Consider the following 16,637-nt stretch of genomic DNA (forward strand, 5'->3'; position numbering starts at 1 on the left):
GAGCTTATAAAAGTATATTAAATATATATACTTAAAAAAATTCATGGAAGGTGAAGGGCATGAAGAATCATAGATGAAATTAAAGGAATTGAGGCTAGCTAGGAACTCTCACCAGTTATATTAGGGCTTGTTTAGTTCTCAAAAGATTTTAGAAAATTTTTTAGATTTTCTGTCACATTGAATCTTGGAACACATGCATGAAGCATTAAATATAGACAAATCTTTTAAGCCTAGTTAGTTCATGATTGGATAATATTTGTCAAATACAAACAAAAACGCTACAGTGTCTATTTTGTAATTTTTTTTGAAACTAAACAAAACCTAGGCCGTAAAAATCATTACCATGGCATTTTGTAAAGGAAATAACTAGTTGATTGATATATACTGTACAGTACCTTCTTCTTGCTGTCCAGCACAGCAGTCCAGCTCATGCCGTAGATGCTTTTTTTCTCAAGGAAATTAAGGCCTTGTTTAGTTTACCCAACAACAAATTTTTTTTCAAAATTTCCCGTCACATCGAATCTTACGGCATATTTATGGAGCATTAAATATAGATAAAAAAAATAAATTGCACAGTTTATCTATAAATTACGAACGAATCTTTTAAGCCTAATTACTTCATGATTAGACAATGTATGTCAAATAAAACGAAAGTGCTACAGCGTTAAAATTCAAAAACTTTTTAGATCTAAATAAAGCATAAACATTGGCCTTGTTTAGTTCCAAAAAATTTACAAAATTTTTCAGATTCCCATCACATCGAATCTTTAGACGCATTCATGGAGTATTAAATATAGACAAAAATAAAAACTAATTGCACAGTTTGGTCGGAATTGACGCGACGAATCTTTTGAGCCTAGTTAGTTTATGATTAGACAATATTTGTCAAATATAAACGAAAGGGCCTTGTTTAGATCAAAAACTTTTTGGATTTTGACACTGTAGCACTTTCGTTTTTATTTGACAAACATTATCCAATTATGAAGCAACTATGCCTAAAAAATTCGTCTCGTGATTTATAATTAAACTGTGCAATTAGTTATCTTTTTATCTATATTTAATGTTTCATGCATGTAACACAAGATTCGATATGATGAGGAATCTTGGTTTTTTGTTGTATCTAAATAAGGGCCTGTTTAGATTGAGCCAAACAGCCAAAACTTTTGGAGAAATGAGCACTTTTTGGAAGAATAGATCTAAACAAAGGCTTGTAAAACTTGGCTGTAAAGATTTGGAATTTGGGACATTAAAGCCCCAAAACTGTGTAAACTTGCTTAGAGACCCGTGTCATGTGTCTTGTTGATCAAAAAATTTGGAAAACATCTAAACACCTATTTGAATGTAAAATTTATAACCAAAAGTTTTGAGATGTAAAGATTTAAGATGGCCTAGCAAGTGGATAGTACTGTACAGTACGTAGATTCTGTTGAACCAGTTGGGAAAGTGCATCGGAGAATGTGACGCTAGTCCGGGCTCTCCAGCTGGTGAACAGCATCGGATGGGGACATGGACGGCACACTGAACACGTGAGTGCGTTGAGATATGCACTCTCTGGTCGCTTCGGCATGATTTTTAGGCCTTGTTTAACTGTGAAGCAAAAAATTTCGTGACGGTAGCACTAGGCTCAAAAGATTCGTATCGTCAGTTCCGACTAAACTGTACAAATAATTTTTATCTATATTTAATATTTTATGTATGCGTTTAAAGATTCGATATAAAGGAGAATCTTGAAAATTTTGGGTTTTTGATTAGAAGTAAACAAGACCTTACTGGCTTCTCCGTTGTCTGGTTTTTTTTAATGAAGCCGAAGCTATTTTTGCTACAATCGAGTCACCAAAACATGTTTTTTTTCCAGCTTCACCGGCTTTTTGAAAGAAACCCAAACTTTGTACCATAGAGGGCCTAACAACGACCCGTCTTGCCAAACGCAGCAAAATTTTCGTTTGGTTAGGTAGCCATCTCTCACTCGCTTGCCCAAGCGGTCCACGGAGGCTTGTTGCGGAGGATGTAACTTTATTAGTGTCAAGTATCAATAAAGCTCCATTAAGCTTGGATGTAGCGACTAAAATTCAAGAGGTATCATATCTGATGTTACATGGGATGTTATATAGGGTTTTTTGCACTAAAAAAAATAAATTACAGATTATGTCACTAATCCGCGAGACAAATTTATTAAGACTAATTAACATATCATTAGCACATGTTTACTATAGCAATCATATATTAATCTGTTAGTAATTATGGAATAATTAGACTTAAAAACTTATCTCGTAAATTAGTCTTAATCTTGGTATTTAGGGCATCCATAATGATGGTCAAATAGTTAGCGTAGGAGGAATTCTATTGACTACGAGGACGTATTTAATGGCAATTTGCAAATAGCTAGCTAGATGAGGTATATAAATAATAAAAAATAACATTTTATTGGCTATCAAGAAGAGAGATCAGATAACTGGCGACTCTCAAATAGTTAACGACTTCCAAATAGCTATCTAACATGATCTTCTAGAAAGATTTTTCTCACATAACTCTCACATAATTCTCCACTAAAGTGTTTATTTTTTTCTTATTTATATGTCTCATCTAGTTTTCTATTAACAAATTATCATTGATAGCTAATAGAATTCCTTTTTGATTAGTCTCGCAAAAAAAGATTTTTTTCTTAATTAGCTATTTAAAAATCACTAAAAACATCTTTAGTTTTATAATTAGTTTATATTTAATACTATGTATATGTATCTAAATATTTGATGGGACAACAACTAATCGCCGTGGAAACCAAACACGACGAAAACTATGCTATTTGGAATTGAACAGAATAGACCAGCCCTAGCAGACAAGCTTGTTCGTTTATCTTATAAATCGTACTTTTTCTGTTAGTTAATAATATTTTTATCTTATAATAAATTAGTAAGGCCTTGTTTAGTTCCCATACCAAAAACTTTTCACCCATCACATCGAATGTTTAGACACATGCATGAAGTATTAAATATATATAAAAAATAAACTAATTACACAGTTAGGTTGAAAATCATGAGACGAATCTTTTAAGCCTAGTTAGTCTATAATTAACCTTAAGTGCTACAGTAACCCATATATAATAATGATGGATTAATTAGGCTTAATAAATTCGTCTCACAGTTTCCAGACGAGTTATGTAATTAGTTTTTTTTATTAGTATTCGAATACCCCTTCCGACATCCTATAAAACATTCGATGTGACACTCAAAATTTTTTCACCCTCCATCTAAACAAGGCCTAAGGGCCTGTTTAAATTGGGAACGAAAATTTTTTGGGTGTCACATCGGATGTGTCGGAAGTATGTCGGGAGGGGTTTTTAGAAACTAATAAAAAAACAAATTACATAGCTCGTCAGGAAACTTCAAGACAAATTTATTAAGCATAACTAATCTGTCATTAGCATATGTGGGTTACTGTAGCACTTAAGGCTAATCATAGAGTAACTAGGCTTAAAAGATTCGTCTTGCGATTCTCAACTAAACTGTGTAATTAGTTTATTTTTTTATCTATATTTAATGTTCCATGCATGTGTCCAAAGATTCGATGGGATGGATGAAAAATTTTTAGGTGGGGAACTAAACAGGGCCTAAATAATATTTTCACTCGTAGCTTTGCAGACACGTCGTCATTGCCATTGCACGCATTGGGTTGGGGACCTGAAAGAAAGGCGTCGCCATCTGTCTCGGCCATGCATGAAAAAGACAGGCGAGGTCGTGGGCCAAGTCTAGGCGTCCAAGTCCCAAGTTTAACAAACAAGTAATTAATTATTTGACCAGCTGGGAACCAAAACCAACGAGGAAGGAGAACATGACATGCATGATCACCGGGGCGCAGAAACGGTAAAGAGACCAGATGGGCCTTGTTTGGTTCTAAAAAAATTTTACAATTTTTTTTTAAAATTTTCCATCACATCAAATCTTGCGACATATACATAAAACATTAAATATAAATAAAAAATAATTAATTTCATCTGTAATTTACGAAATGAATTTTTTAAGCATAATTAATTCATAATTAGATAATATTTGTCAAATACAAATAAAAGTATTACGGTGTTTATTTTGTAAAATATTTTAGAACTAAACAAGGTCCAAGAAGGAGGAGAGGAGGAGGAATCAAACAAACAAACAAACAGCCGGCTGGTTTTGCTGCATCAACCGCGGAGGGATTTGCCGCCGGTGGCCTTTACTTTCAATTCCGTGGACAAAAAAGTGGCATATGCAAAGTCGTAATAGCGTAGTACTTCTGCCATACATCCCCCTCTGCTGATACCGTGGAGTTGCTTCTGTTTGTTGGCTGGCATAATCAACTCCGCTTGGAACATTGCCACCGATAAAACCTTTTGCTTTTTGATATTCTTAAGTCCAAATACTACCCTTTTACTTTCTTCTGGAAGGCCAATGCTAATGTCTCCAAATCCATATATTGGTCATCCATTTTCAAAGTTAGACACCACCTCAACTCCAATGTCATATACCAGATTCACAATGGCAACACCTCTATTTGGTCTCAACCGTGGTGCTCCATTTGGGAGAATGTCCATGACTCCCTCTCCTTGCCTATTGTTAACAACCCTGTGGCGGCCAAAGTTTCTGATCTTTAGAACCAGAACACCCAAACCTGGAATCACCATCTTCTTAGCACCACTTTCAGTAACCAGGCTGTTCATAATATTGAATCTACCCCTCTTATCCCTCATATTGGTAATGATATCCTCAGGTGGATTCCGACAAAAGATGGCATTTGTACCACTAAAGCTGCCTACTCCCATCTCTCTTCCCTGCAAACTCACCAGCTTCCAAACCAAAGACCCAGAAGCATATCGGAGGAAGCCAAAAAAATTCCTCTCAGCACTTGGAAATGTAAGTTAATCCCTCCAATTATTAAAACCTTTGCTTGGAGACTTATTAGAAGAGCTCTTGCCACTGCGGTGAGAGATGGTACTTTCTCTATCCACATTGATATAAACTGTGCTTACTGTGGTCAGCACGAGACAGACCGGCATCTCTTTTTCACTTGTATTGTACCAGCCCAGGTCTGGTCTACACCTAACCCCCCCTTCCTCACTAATCAGATTCTAGTAGTGGATGATGGAGTTCAACTATCTCTATCATTCCTTTTCCTAAATGAAATAGCAGAGCAAGATTTATGTAATAGATTGTTTCTTCTCTGGTATATTTGGAAGGCTCGTAATGATAACAGGTTCCAAAGGAAAAACATGGACTACAAATCAGATCCAGCTAGCAGCAGCTGCCCACATCAATGCCCATTTGGATGCACTCCAAAATACAATTTCTCCTTCATTGCAAGACAACAGCCTCTATACTAACAACAGTTCTGCAGGTACCGAGCAAAGGAGCATTCAAACTACAGATCCATTACTGGTTTCTTTCCCTTCTTCTTTTGCAGGAACCAGGTGTTACACATATACATCCACATTGCCAGATAATGACACTTCTAGCACTAAACAAGCGGGACTAGGAGTTTTCATTATTAACACGGAGGAAAACGCTCCAACAAGTATTTTTATTAAAGCTATCATGCCCGAATCATCCTCTATTTTGATGGCAGAATCTGCATCATTGGCCTTAGCAGCCAACCTGTTAAACCAGATCCAATGCAGGTGGTACACAATTTTTTTCTGATAATCAACAACTGGTGCACTTTCTCAATGAATCCAATCACTCAAACCCGCCGGACTGGAGAATCAAGCCTTACACTCAAAGTGCAGCAAATCTGCTGTCAATTAAAAGTTCACAGGTGCGCAGAATTAAAAGAAGCCAAAACCAGATGGCTGATTCTTTGGCAAGACAGACATTTCAGGCAATTAGCTCCAATCAACTTCAATATGTCTATAGTTGTACTAATCCTAGTCATGCAAATGATTGTCCCGTTCTTTGGGTAATCAACTCTGTAACCACTAGTTCTGTAATGGCACTTTCAGCCTCGTGCTGTTAATAAATTTGATCACTTGTCAAAAAAAATGTGATTTATAAGACAATCGAATGGAGCTTAGTATTTTAGTTTGTATTTAGCAATTATTGGCCAACCATAAATTAATTAGACTCAAAAGATTCGTCTCATAAATTACAGGTAAACTATGTAATTAGTTAATTTTATGCCGTAAGATTCAAAAGATCAGTCTCATAATTAGCTATTTAAAATATTTAACGTTCCATTCATATGTCGTAAGATTCGATATGACGGCGAATCTTGAAAAGTTTTTGGATTTTGGGGTGAACTAAACAAGGCCCGATTTTCGGCGTCAGATGATTCGTGGGACGTCGGAAAGGGTGTTTGGATACTAATAAAAAGCCTAATTACATAACTCGTTTGAAACTACAAAACGAATTTATTAAACCTAATTGATCTGTTATTAGAATATATGGGGGTACTATAGCACTTAAAACTAGTCATGGACAAATTAGTCTTAAAAGATTCATCTCACAATTTTCTAATAAATTTGTGTAACTAGTTTATTTTTTTATCTATATTTTGCTCCATACATGCATATGTCTAAACATTAGACAGGATCGTTAAAAAATTTTTTGGTGGGCAACTAAAACGCGATGGGTTGGTGGGCAGCTCGACGGCCCAAAATTCGGAGGTGAAGTGGTCTGAGAACGAGACTTTATACATGAGTGCCATTATGAGAGATTGCAATTTTCTACAAGTTATTAAAGTATTCGAGCGGTCATCGTGCTAAACTTTGTAACCTCATAACGCCATTCCATCAATGCTCTGTCAGTTTTCCGTCATTTGGGACTCTGACATATGGGCCTGGTCAATGAAAATGTCCAAAACACCCTTCTCTTTTCCAATCCTCTTCTTTCTCTCTCTCTCACTATATGTGGGGCCAAACTGTCAGTTACCCGACTCCACCCTCCTCGTCGCGCACCGTCGCGCTGATGCCAGGGTAGAGCTCACTCGCCCACGCTCACCCTCACGGCGGCTGGGCAGAGCTCCCCCATGCGCACCCACTGGCCACTGCTGCGAGCCCAAGCTCGCCTGCGCCTGCGCCCGTGGCGGGAGGGGGTGGAGCTGCCCACCACACGCACCTGGCTACGCCTTCCCTCGTGTGCCTGCGCTCGCGGCGGCCGCGCGAAGATGCCCTCTAGGCACACCCGTGGCGGTTGGGATGGAGCTCCCTGCGCGCTCGCGGACATGCATGCAGAGGTCGCCTACGCCTGTGCCGTTGAGGCTCCGACACTGTGGCATCCCACCACGCGCGTGCTAATGGAGGCTGCCATCGTGCCAGATCCGCTACAGCCTGTCCCTGCCTGCTTGCCTTCCCGTTGTCCCGCTCCTGCACAACGGTCAGAGGCCCAAGGTTTGGGGTGGTGCTTCTTCGGCTTGCCGCTGCTCTTGCTACTGTGCTTCCTGTGCTTGGACTTCTTCTTGGGTGGCCACCACATAGTCTCATTGAGGAGGAGGTGCGGACGCCCGCGAGTGCTTGCTGCGCTTCGCCTTCACGGGCACCATCGACAGTCACGATGGCACAAGACATGAGGACATTCTAGACTTTTTTCATCTTAGCTAGTTTGACATTCTTTGAGATAAAAATAAATGGAATGACGCGAAAGACAAAGACAAAAAAAAAAAAGTTTAGCATAATAACACTTGTGGCCGCTCGAACTTTTAAATGGCTTATAGGAGAGTGCACTGCAATGGCCGACACACCGACACCTCTACAAAATTCAAAATAAAATACCCCAAGTCCTTATCGTCTGTCTTCGTCTCGTTGAGTTTTTCAAAAGAAAATTTCTAGATATTATAATATATTTATAATTATAATAATTAATATCTAATTATAAATTAATTAAACTTGAAAGATTTATCTTGTAAAATACATGTAAATTATATAATTAATTATTTTTAATCTATATTTAATGTTTTATATATATGTCATTAAATTTTTTTTGGCGGCACCTAAACAAGCCCGGCTATCTCCAACGGGAGATCCATTTGGAACCCAAACTTAAAATGGGTCTCTAACACAATACATATAGCCTCCAACAGAGTACCCATATAGAAGACCCACTTTGGGTATCAGGAGAGGCATAACCCAAATTTGGGTATCCTCTCTCCTGGACACCCATTTACAGAGAGTGTTATCTTTTAGGTCTTGTTGTTGGAGAAGACTAAAAATAGGTATGGAACCTTTTACCTGTAGCGCTACCCAAAGACAAATGGGTCTTGTATTTTGGGTGACGATCGTTGGAGATAGTTTAACACCAAAGCAAGACACGTGCATACCGGCTGCCGGCTACGGCCCCCGGCTCCGGCAGCCGCGATTCCCGACGTGCTGACCCGTCTTAGGCTCCGGCCGCCGCGAGCGGGAGATGAGGACACGGTCGCAGAGCCGGAAACTTGCGGGATATCTCCCCGCGGGCTCCGGCCCCAGCGGCGGATCTGGGGCGATTCTTACTGATCCCCCCGCGGGCTGCGGCCCTTGCGTCGGATCGGAGGCGACAACGACGGCAACCGCGACTGCGAATCAGTTGCGGCGCTGCTGCGGCGAATCCGGCCGTCCGAGGATTGAAGCCAAGAGTCGTCTGTGCAAGCCCTGGCGCAAGTGCACCGACGACCCCAGTTTGTCGGGCGGCGGGCTTGACCCCCGCTTCCGCCCCCACCACTGGATCGCGGTCTCCTACTGCGCATCCCCGTCGCGCCGCCGCCCCATCAACACCTGCACCGGTGCACGCGCCGAGGTCGACCGCCCGGAGCTCTCGACCCACCACTGCTTCGGCATCGTTGATGGACTCCTCGTCCTCTGCGACAAGGCCAGTAGCGCCGTCCGCCTCCTCAACCCTCTCACCGGCGCCCTCGTCCATTTCCCTGCCATCACCGACGTGAGGGATACGCAAGAAGAACCACTCACGGAAGAAGAAGAAGAAGAAGAAGAAGAAGAAGGGATGCGCTTCTTGGTCAATGACACTCCCAAGAAAAAAATCCTCGACCCCTCAGGGGCAACCAAGATAAACATCCCCAAGCCCTCAGCAATCAATGGTGGTGCCATCGACGACGACTCCGACGACTCGACGACCCTGGTGCTCGCCCTCAGGAGTAGCTTGTTTCGCATCATTTGTGCAAAGCCCGGGGATGAGTACTGGGTGAATGTCCATTCTGGTGAGCAGTGCGAACCCGTGTACAACAACAAAGGCTGCATTCTATTCCACTCGCTGCTGTCCTTCCGAGGGCACTGTTATGTCACAACACATGAGGGCCTTGTGATGCGGGTAGATCTGCGCGGGCCTCCTCGGTTGGTATACCTGTCGAGGTCGAGGGAGATGGCGGTCAGCTCTCGCTCAGTAAGCTGCATCTCCTACCTTCTCCGGTCCCAAGACCACCGGATGCTCATGGTACGCTTCTTGTCCTATATTGAACCTATTGAGCCAGCCAACATGCCCTACCCATCACAAGAATTAATCACGACACGGGATGATGGTTATAGCTTCCGCGTGGAGGTTTTTGAGGTGGACGTTGTTGGGAGGAGGCTCATCCCACTGAACAGCATTGGCAAAAACTATGCAGCATTCGTTGGTCGGACTTATTCTGTCATGCTTCCTACTGACAAGTTCCCAAAGCTTGCTCCCAATGCAGTGTACGTCAACTACTATTACCAGGATTTTTTTTAATTTCGGCATCTACCACTTCAAGGACAGGAGGATAAGCCCACCAAGAGACTTCACACGGAATCGTTGGCAGAGGTTATTCCCTTGTGCCTGCCACTGGGAGCTTGCTGATTATCTAATCGTTGATGCCGATCGCCGTTGATACTACTTGTTTGCTTCGCTTATGGCTGCTACTCTATCTCTCTCCTTCCTTTCAGAACAGTGGTATTTTCAAACTGCTATTTCTGTTGTTGGCTTAATTTATCAATTGATCATCTTATTAATGTATGTATCTGTCTTGCTTGGTGTTAGTGTGGAATTAAGCTAAACTTTGACTGTCTAGACTAGTAGACTACACAGACTAACACTCACCCTGTGTTGCAACATAGCATCATTGTGAAACCCTACAGAACTGATGGGCATTGGAGAAACAATTAGGCAAACACCCAAGCCAATAATGATTTTGTTCTCCAGATCTTTCTCTTGTGCCAATGTTGGCCAATCAATTATAAGATGCAATTTAATTACTTCTAAAAGAAAAAAAAACTGCTATGAAATACTTTTTTTTTGCCTTTGTTTCATGGAGAATAAAAATACGGATCTGAGAGAAAAGCTCCAAGTTTTTGATGAACAGCATATAGAAAAGTGATTAACCTGTTCCTGCCTTAAGTTCGAGTATTACTTAGCAGCCGGGAATGTGGCCATGTTCCTTGTTTCGGGACCCATATTCCCGTTCCCATTGTTCCGGGAACATGGCTGCTGAGTTCTACTATATGGATTGCTTCCAATGTTTAATAGGTCTGTCCTCCGGGTACCTCCTGAATCAGCTGTCTTATAGAACGGACTGTGGAACTAAGATAAACAATTACTGTGCACATCAGAAATTTGAACTGTGCATGTCATGCTATCAGCTTCCAGGAAATATGATTGGTGAGAACTGTGTTATTTGTGCTATAAGGCAAGAGTGGTTGTCACTGCCCAAGTATTCAATGCAATGCCACCAAGTGTTTGATGAGATGTCTAGTATTTGTGATGAGATGCTTTTTAACCTGGAGTTGAGAAAATGCTTGCTGCAACTACTAACCATAGGTGTACGATAATGATATACACTGCTCCGTTTGCTACCAGACTAGTCCGCTTTTGAATCTTCATTATTTTCTGGAGCTGCTTCAACGCTTCATGACTCTCTATTCTTCAATGTTTTTATAACGATTATTTCAGCTGTCTATCTGGCTATGGGCCGTGCTCAATATGTCTGTAGCTTGGGCATGCTGCTGTTTCGCCCCTGTTCGTGTTATGTAAGACAGCATCATCGGCGTACACACTTTATTGTTGGTGCAGGAGGCAAGGATCCATCTCCTCTTCCTCCTCTCTTTGGAGTCCTGGCCTGCAAAAGTTAATTGAGCAAAGTTAGTTTATATGATGATGGTACATATAGAGAGACATAGATCGAGAGAAGTAGGATTATTTCATGTAAAGCAGGGTTTATTTAGTTTATATACCTCGGCTGGTAATCTAGACATTTACAGTTGCACACTCAAAGGAAAATATATCATGCGCGAGGGGGTGAACATGTATGCATATATCAGAAATTAAAAGCTAAATATTGCTCCAAGAAAAATCGATCTGACATTGCAGAAAGAAATTAGCTCGAGCACAATTTTCTTGTCGATAAATAAATTACTAAATATGGTTGTGAGGAGAAAAACAACTATCTACTATCGTCACGGTCATAAAATACGAAAACGAAAAAAATGAAGGTTATCATATGTTTTTAGAATACATATGTATTTGGCATTGGGTGGTTACACTAGGGGATGGATATGCATGCAATTTTTGAAAGGTGGCTACGTCTCGCCGTGACCTGAACCTGAATGTACAAGCAAATGAAGAACTAAACTAGAATTGCAATAACGCCGAAGGTAGTAATATAAGTATATTTTAACAACCACCAGCGTTCACCTTCACTTGCCAAGTTCTGACTTTACTCGTAATAATTATATTATAATTACCAGATTACCAGTAACAAAAGGAGGAGAGCTGCTACTGCTACTGCTCTAGATCGACGCCGCGCCAAAAATCTCGTCTCCAGTCTAGACTAGACGCAGAAGCATCCACCGCCGTAGTAGTACTTGCCGTCATCCTTCCCCTTCACCTGCTCGCCGACCTTCCTCACCGCGACCGTCGTGGCAGGCGCGCACGGCGTCCACTCGGCGGCCATCCTGACCCTGGCCCACCACCCGCCACTCCCCTTGCGCTTCCTCCTCCTCGCCATCACCGCGGCCGCGGCAGCCTCGTCGGCCAGGCGGCGGTTCTCAGCGCGGAGCCTCTGGATCTCGGCGCCCGCCACTCTGCGCTCGGCCTCCCACGCCGCCATGGCCTCGTAGCACTCGCGGTTGCGGAGCTCCAGCGCGTACACCTGCGCCTGCAGCGCCTCGGCCTTGCGCCCCAGCATGCACACGCGGTGGTCCTCGCGGAGCTTCACAACGAGGCGGGCCATCTCCGCGGCGCGGCGGCGCGCGTATCCCAGCTCGGCGGCCGCCGCCGCGGCCTCGTCCTCGGCCGCTGACGCGCGGAAGCCCAGGCGCGCGTTCTCGCCCAGCAGCACCAGACGCTCCGACTCCAGCACCTCCACCAGACTCCCCTGCAGCTCGATCTTGCGCGCCGACTCCGCCGCGCGCCGCGCCGCCTCGTCCGCCAGCACGTCGCGCTCCACCCACGCGGCCACCAGCTCCGCCACCACCAGCTCGGCCTCGGCTGTGGTGCTGCTGCTGACCCCGGCACCCGGAGGGTGCTGGTAGGAGAGCGAGCTGTCGGCGTCGGAGCAGCGGTCGTCGACGTCCGAGGAGCCGCAGTCGGAGACGGCGGGTGCCGGCAGCGAGGTGGGGTGCTTGTGGTGGATGGTGGACAGCGACTGGGAGTAGCGGTCGGCGAGGCAGAGGTAGCGGCGGTGGAGGTCGCTGAGGAGGGACAGCAGCTGCGGCCGCTTGTGGTAGTAGTTCTCGGCGCGCTCGGCGAAGGAGTGCTCCGTGGGCGGCGCCTCGTCCACGGCCAGCGCGCGCACCCGCTGCTCGATGTCTGCAACCAATTTTTTTTTTTTTTCAAATCAAATTCACAAGGCAGAGGAACCATTCATCAGTTTCAGTACGAATGTTTGCCAAGTAAAATTAAAATGTTATTACTTCGACCCGTGGACTAATGAAGACAGAAAAAATGTCACTCGTGGATTCAACACAAAAATACTACAGTAGTTCAATCATGGAGTAAACCATCACCACTGGCACATGTTAACGATCAGAATACATTTCAATGTTAATGGTCTGAATAGTTAAGCAGAAAATGGGCACAGCAAAACGAATATATCAACGGTAATGCAGTAATGATCAGAATAGTTAAACTTTTTTAGAAAATGGTCAGAACAGTTGGTTGTAACTACTAGTACGCATTTTAGTTCTTTTTTTTTTTTGAACGTAAGGTGAACGCAGGTGAATTCAAAGTACGAATATTTCAACTAGTACGCATTTTATTTGAATTGATGAAACACTTGAAATTACAAAGAGGAGTGAATGAGGCCTTGTTTAGTTTACCCCGAAATCCAAAAAGTTCCCCGTCACATCGAATCTTGCGGCACATACATGAAGCATTAAATATAGACGAAAACAAAAACTAATTACACAGTTTGTCTGTAAATCACAAGACGAATCTTTTGATCCTAGTTAGTTTATGATTAGATAATATTTGTCAAATAAAAACGAAAGTGCTACAATAGCGAAATTCGAAATTTTTTCGGAAGAAAACAAGGCCTGAGTGGCTGTACAACATGTGAGGGCGTGACAGTGCGATATCTTTGTCGTGCCAACCTTTGTCCCAGCATTGACACGACGAGTGGGTGTACTTGGGGGATTTGTTTTTACAGGCAGGCGTACGCAGTGATGGATCCGTTGACTTGGAATGATCCGTTGTAGGAGTAATGGACAACTTTTGTCTCCTACTAGTAGCAGTACCGGCAGTAGCCATGCGGCTCAACTCGAACTTGTAGCGATGGCCGCTGCAGCAAGAATGGAATCCAAAGAGAGGGGAGAGAGATTCGACGAGGAAGCTAGTGTACAAAAGCAAGGCAACGAAAGGTCATGGTGCTGCTCTCCCTTATCCCTAGACCGTGCAATGCCGGTACTGTAGCCTAGGCTGTACAGTAGGAGGGAATCGTGTGGCAAGGCAGGTAGCCATGACCATGACAAAGAAAGAGGTCCCGCCGGCCGGCGGGAATCGTGTGCGTCATGAATAATGCTGCTGCTGCGGCGGCAATTCAAAGGACGCCCGTGACCTCCTTTCCTGCTCTCTCATCAGTCACTTGTTTTCGCATGCAGAACTGGAACTCGCCGTGACCGTGACCGTGACCATGATGGAAGGAGTGGATGGGGGCAGTAGTGTACGATTACCATGACATAAGCAGTGCAAAGTAAAATGTTGTTGCAATGCAGAACTGCAGACAGCAGTAGGACACTGATACTACGAGGACGTTCATGTGATGGTTTTCCCTCATGCGATCAATGCAATGCTGGATAATAAATAAAAGGGAAAAGCAAGCAGAGGCGACGGACCTGCAATGGCCGCTTGGAGCCAAGGCGGGCACGTGGGCGAGCGGCAGCTCACGCTACCCACACGCGCCGGCGCCGACGACGAGTCCGCCTCCTCCGACTCCATGAGACGGTGGTGACGCGGCGGATTCGATTCCTGCGACTGCGACGCCTGCTGCCCAGTGTCTGTCAGCGACAGCAGGTGGCCAGCGGACGGCGACCCACGGACGATGCCACCTGACACAAGCCACACAGCCTATAGGTAAGGTCAGTCTCACAGCTACTACACACACCCATCCTGTACTATACTACGTACGTTGTAAAACTCGTACTCCATAAAAATACCAGTGAGAGAAAAAGAAAAAGATAAGCATTCAACTGTAGCGTCATGTACAACACGTTGAAACTTGAAACAGTAGAGTAGACACGGTACCAGCACGTCACGGCAAGCGAGGCGTGCTGTCTTTGCGGCCTTGTTTAGTTCCGAAAAGATTTCGGATTTGGGTACCGTAGCATTCATTTGTGACAAATATTATTCAATTATAGACTAACTAGGATGAAAATATCCGTCTCGTGATTTCCAGCTAAACTGTGTGTGCCGCAAAATTCGATGTGACGGAGAATCTTGAAAACTTTTTGTTTTTTTTGGGTGAACTAAACAAGGCCTGCGTCACCCGTGCGATGGTCGGGGACATGGACGTGCCCTGCCCTAGTGCAGAGAACACGAGGATCCGACGTGACCGGACGTGCCGGTCCGGTCCCGGCCTCCACCACCACGGTACTACTCCTGCTGCTGCTGTGCCCGCTGGTAAAAAAACCCTACGGCCATACCGTATCCCGGGCTACCGCCTCTACCTCAATTGCTTTCTACACTACCCTACTGTAACGTGTTGGTGCGGTGCGAGTGGGGGCCTGCGTGTTGGAGTCAGTGTGCGTGTTTCCTGCGGTGGAAAAAAATGCGTGTCCTTGGCGGGGTGCATTTCAAATGGCTTGGTACTTGGAAAGTATGTTCACCTTAACCAAACTAACAGCAATAAAAAAAAGATCTACTAATAATCTTTTATTTACTTATTCATTACTGTGGCTGAGGAAGATACTGTACTCCGTACTATGTAAAAAATATCGTGCCGAATATGATCGGCTCGGGGATAATAAAAAATACAGTAGTACTACTCCTCTCGCTTTGCACGCGAAAAGTGAGGGGGCGGCGGGGCAGCAGCATCCAGCATGTACAAGTATACTGCAGTGAGCACTGCAACTTTCATGCTCTAAATTATTGTCCTCTATCACTATCTACTCGTGCATCCGACTACTCCTACAGACATGTTCTCCCGAAATGTAGATTTGTCTTAAAAAAATACTGTTTAAATTGTCCTAAACGAGAGTATACTGTAGGTTTTTTTACTGCACTACTGGCATCTGGGTGCCTTTTTCTAGCTGCACCCCAGCGCCCCTGTAAATAATAAATAGCCACCGTGAAAAAAAAAAGAAAAAAAATTGTGATCCTCCTACCAATCTGCAAAACAACACCGTTTACACTACCTGGCAATAGTAATAGATGGCTTGCGAGGCACACAGCTCCCCGCTCAGCTCAGAGGTAAAATCTGCTACTCATGTGTAACAATGTCTACGTACACACCAAGAATAAGAAGAGATAAACAGATGATCCAAGGCTAGAAGATCAAAAGGGTACAGAAAAGAAAAAGAAACTCACGCAACGGGGCTTAAAACTTGAAAGGACGCAATAATGCAACTCGATTTCAAACAGGTAAGGATTGGCGGGCGGAGAAGCAAGAACAAGAGAGATCAGCAAAGGGAGTAAACACAAGAGGAGGTGTGTAGATGGAGATGGACTTACGGCTCAGCAGTATTGTATTGTATTGTAGTAGTATTCTACACTGGAGAGAGGAGGCAGGCTATGGAGAGGACTCCATTCTTTCTCCTTCTTGCGACGGAAGAAGAAGAAGAAGAAGAGCTCCTTCCGCGAGCACTTTTTTGATCTCTCTCTCTCTCTCTCTCTCTCTCTCTCTCTCTGCAGTACTGTGGAGTGTGAACAAGCTGCAGCAGACAAGGCGCTGCTGCTGCTGCTGCTGCTTGTACTAGTACTTGAAAGACGAGACGAAGAGAAGGAGAACCAAGGGCCTCATCCCGCTACATATATACGACGAGCATCAGCGGGCGGCTAGCCGGCTATTCCTGCTACGGAGCACAGTCTGCACCCAGCATGACCCCACTGGCCAGTGCCCTCTGCTGCGCTCGTGACTCGCGTTTGCGTCCAGCCACCGCGCTGCACCGTCCAAGCCGTCCAGGTGCCCTGCTCAACAGCTCAAGCGGTTTAAGATTAAACTTCAAACACGGACGCAATGCGATTCGATACACAATAATACATGTAGACATGTGTACTATATACATTAATTAATACACA

The 16,637-nt window shown here is 44.0% G+C and overlaps 2 protein-coding genes across 3 annotated transcripts; one reads left to right on the forward strand and one right to left on the reverse strand.

Annotated features, from left to right (window-relative positions):
- On the forward strand, positions 7,956-9,964 carry LOC8078016. The gene is made up of 2 exons (XM_021446131.1): positions 7,956-9,383; positions 9,476-9,964. Exons 1-2 carry the CDS (start codon positions 8,364-8,366, stop codon positions 9,494-9,496), a joined length of 1,041 nt encoding a protein of 346 aa, XP_021301806.1. The 5' UTR covers positions 7,956-8,363; the 3' UTR covers positions 9,497-9,964.
- On the reverse strand, positions 11,469-16,624 carry LOC8059501 (kinase-interacting family protein). 2 transcript variants are annotated; one of them, XM_002468618.2, is made up of 3 exons: positions 16,071-16,624; positions 14,237-14,449; positions 11,469-12,713 (listed from the first exon to the last, which is right to left on the reverse strand). In XM_002468618.2, exons 2-3 carry the CDS (start codon positions 14,337-14,339, stop codon positions 11,734-11,736), a joined length of 1,083 nt encoding a protein of 360 aa, XP_002468663.2. In that variant the 5' UTR covers positions 14,340-14,449; positions 16,071-16,624; the 3' UTR covers positions 11,469-11,733. The 2 variants fall into 2 exon arrangements, with proteins under 2 accessions (XP_002468663.2, XP_021301796.1); XM_021446121.1 differs by having other exon boundaries at positions 14,237-14,468.

Source organism: Sorghum bicolor, chromosome 1 (assembly GCF_000003195.3).
Source record: "Sorghum bicolor cultivar BTx623 chromosome 1, Sorghum_bicolor_NCBIv3, whole genome shotgun sequence".
Classification (NCBI taxonomy): Eukaryota; Viridiplantae; Streptophyta; class Magnoliopsida; order Poales; family Poaceae; genus Sorghum; species Sorghum bicolor.